The 2,598-nt window shown below is 59.5% G+C and overlaps 1 protein-coding gene across 1 annotated transcript; it reads right to left on the reverse strand.

The window, feature by feature from the left end:
- Positions 1-533: 533 nt before the first annotated feature.
- On the reverse strand, positions 534-1,265 carry RNF186 (ring finger protein 186). The gene has a single exon (XM_023758319.1). It carries the CDS (start codon positions 1,263-1,265, stop codon positions 534-536), a length of 732 nt encoding a protein of 243 aa, XP_023614087.1.
- Between the last annotated feature and the right edge of the window lie 1,333 nt (positions 1,266-2,598).

Raw genomic sequence — 2,598 nt, forward strand, 5'->3', positions numbered from 1 at the left:
GGGACCTTTGGCAAGGCGGGGCGGGCATGAGATGGGCAGCATTGGCGGGGACACAGGAGGACGTCCCATGAGCTCTGACTTCCCAGGAGGGAAATTGTGTAGCAGCCAGAAATATGAACAAACTACTCCAAACACAAAAACCCAGCCCCCAACCAAGCAATAAAATAAAACCAGCTGCATAAATTACAAAACAATTACAAAAGAGGAGTTCTGGTTCTATTGGTTCTTCAATACGTTAATATTGCACTACTTTCCTCAAGGGATAGAAAGAAAAACCCGGAGCACTGGAATCAGAGGAACAGGAGCCCCCCTTGTAGTGTTCAAGTCATTTGTGCCTCCTCCCCACCCCGAGCAGCTTAGCCACGCTGTCCCCGGGGCAGGCATAAGTCTATCCTCCAAGCACATAGTTCTGGACCCGAGACAGCATCTGGCTTTAGCTTGCAAGTCTGGCTGGCATTCCATCTCCTGAGGGAGCGGCCTTACTTCACAGCCCCTTACCCTGTTCACTGGGAGAATATCGGGGCCGCAGAGGCTCAAGGTGCTGTGGGTGCCTGGATGGGGTGCACACAGGCAACGGAGGAGATCTCGCTGTGTTTCTGCTCCCCGCAGAAGAGGGTCCTGGGGCAGGGCCGGCCGCTGCCCTGGCTGCGGGGGTGACAGCAGAAGAGGGTGGCCACCAGCAGGGCCAGGGCGATGATGAAGGTGAGCGTCCACTGCATGATCCCGGGGTAGATGAAGGGCAGGATGAGGACGATGAGCAAGGCCAGCAGGAGCAGGTGTGCCACCAGGCGCCGGGCTGCCACGCGGTTGGCACTCGCCACGTCCTGCCCATCCTCTCCTGCCAAGCCGGGATGCCCTGCTGTCAGGGTGGCGGGACTCACCAGCTCCTGAGGACAGAGCCACACTTCGGGGCATGGCCGGGCGAGCCGCCCCACCACGGCCTCCTGGTCACGCAGGCTGCAGATGAGGCCCCCGGGGACGGCGGTGGCCTTGCGGCACAGCGGGCAGGTGACGGACCAGGTGTCGTTCTGCGGGCACAGCAGGAGCTTCAGGCAGACAGCACAGAAGGAGTGCTGGCAGCCCAGCAGCTTGGGGAGTCGGGCACAGCTGTAGGGCTCCCGGCACACCAGGCACTCCAGGTCGGGACCCACGGAGCCACGATGACCCCCAGCAGGGCCCGCGGTGTCCGTGGTGGTGGTGGCTCCTGCCGAGATGGGCTGGGGCTGGTGCGGGGCTGGCTGCTGTGGGGCCTCAGTGCAGGCCATTCTGGGCAGGGGAGCCGGCGGGACGCGGCAGCTCAGGGCCTGGGCATGGACAAGGTGCTGCGGGGACCGAGTCTGACCTGAGGCGGCGTATCAAGCCTCCTTTTCCTTCTGTTGGGTGCCTGCTGACAACAGCCGTCTGGCACCGCTCTCCCACGGCTGCTCAGCCTGTCTCTGAGCTTGTGTTGCCCCTTCAATTATTATTATTTCTTTGCTAGAGTTAATCAGTAACCAGCAGGCCTGGAGACTTTGAATTACCTGATGGAAGGGCCAAAGTGGGCAGGGCCTATTAGTGAATCAGAACCGTCCAGTTGGGGCCAGGTGCCTCGGGGCAGGTGAATTCCCACCAGCACCGCCACCAGGCCACCCCTGGAGCCTTTTAACAGGCAGATCTATAGCCCCCAAACCCAGAGACACACCCGGCAGGTCTGGATGGGGTCTGAGAATCTACAGGTAAACATTGTCGGTCCAACACAGGTGGACTGAGGGCCCCGCTTTCAGAAGCGCTGCCACAGGCGGTCTCGGACTAAACCTTTTGGATGTCAGGATCCGTGGGGGCAAATGTGTGTTTGTGCTTTGAACACATTTACGAGCAGGCGGCCCATGAAAAAGAGAGATGGGAACGTGTTCTGAGAAGGTGGCTGAGGGAAGCCCAGCCGAACAGTCGATTTACAGTTACTGCTTCCTGAGCATCTATCGGTGCCCTGCGATGCTCTTCACATACCTAGTGATAGGCACATCAGGGGTGTGCTGGGCACATCACATTGCACAGAACAGCTGCCATTTATCTGGCCGTCTCTGAGGAAGCCCCCTGCCGGGGGTCCTATCTGCGGCCCCTGGAATCTTGGCCCAGTAGAAAGGAGGCCCTGGGGGCCTGGAAGCAGAGGCAGGCTGGGTCAGGGCAGGCCTGCTGGCTGCCTGCCAAGGAGCCTTCCATGGGGCAGGAATCTATTGGCGTCCAAGGTCGGGTTCCCAGCCTCTGGTGTCCAGGAACTCAATCTCATCAGTGTGTGTGTGGGCAATAAGCTTCCAGGAAGGTGACTCAAGTTAACAGGACTCCGTGGGACTGAGAGGCAAGCAGCGCGGCAGTTAAGAAAACGTAATCCCTTTACCTTGCCCTGAACGTCAGAGGGCGGGTGGGGTGGCACAATCCACTCCCTCAGACAATTGCTTCACTCAGGACGTGCGGAGCGATCCTTTGCTGCTCAGGTCACCTGTTGGGAGCCACGCAGAATCCAGCCCTTCTGATCCAGCTCTTCCCCACCCCAAGGGGCAGGCAGTGCCCTCTCTGCAATTCACCCTCCCCTGGACCCTCTATCTCTGAAACCTAATTCTC

Source organism: Myotis lucifugus, unplaced genomic scaffold (assembly GCF_000147115.1).
Source record: "Myotis lucifugus unplaced genomic scaffold, Myoluc2.0 scaffold_128, whole genome shotgun sequence".
Classification (NCBI taxonomy): Eukaryota; Metazoa; Chordata; class Mammalia; order Chiroptera; family Vespertilionidae; genus Myotis; species Myotis lucifugus.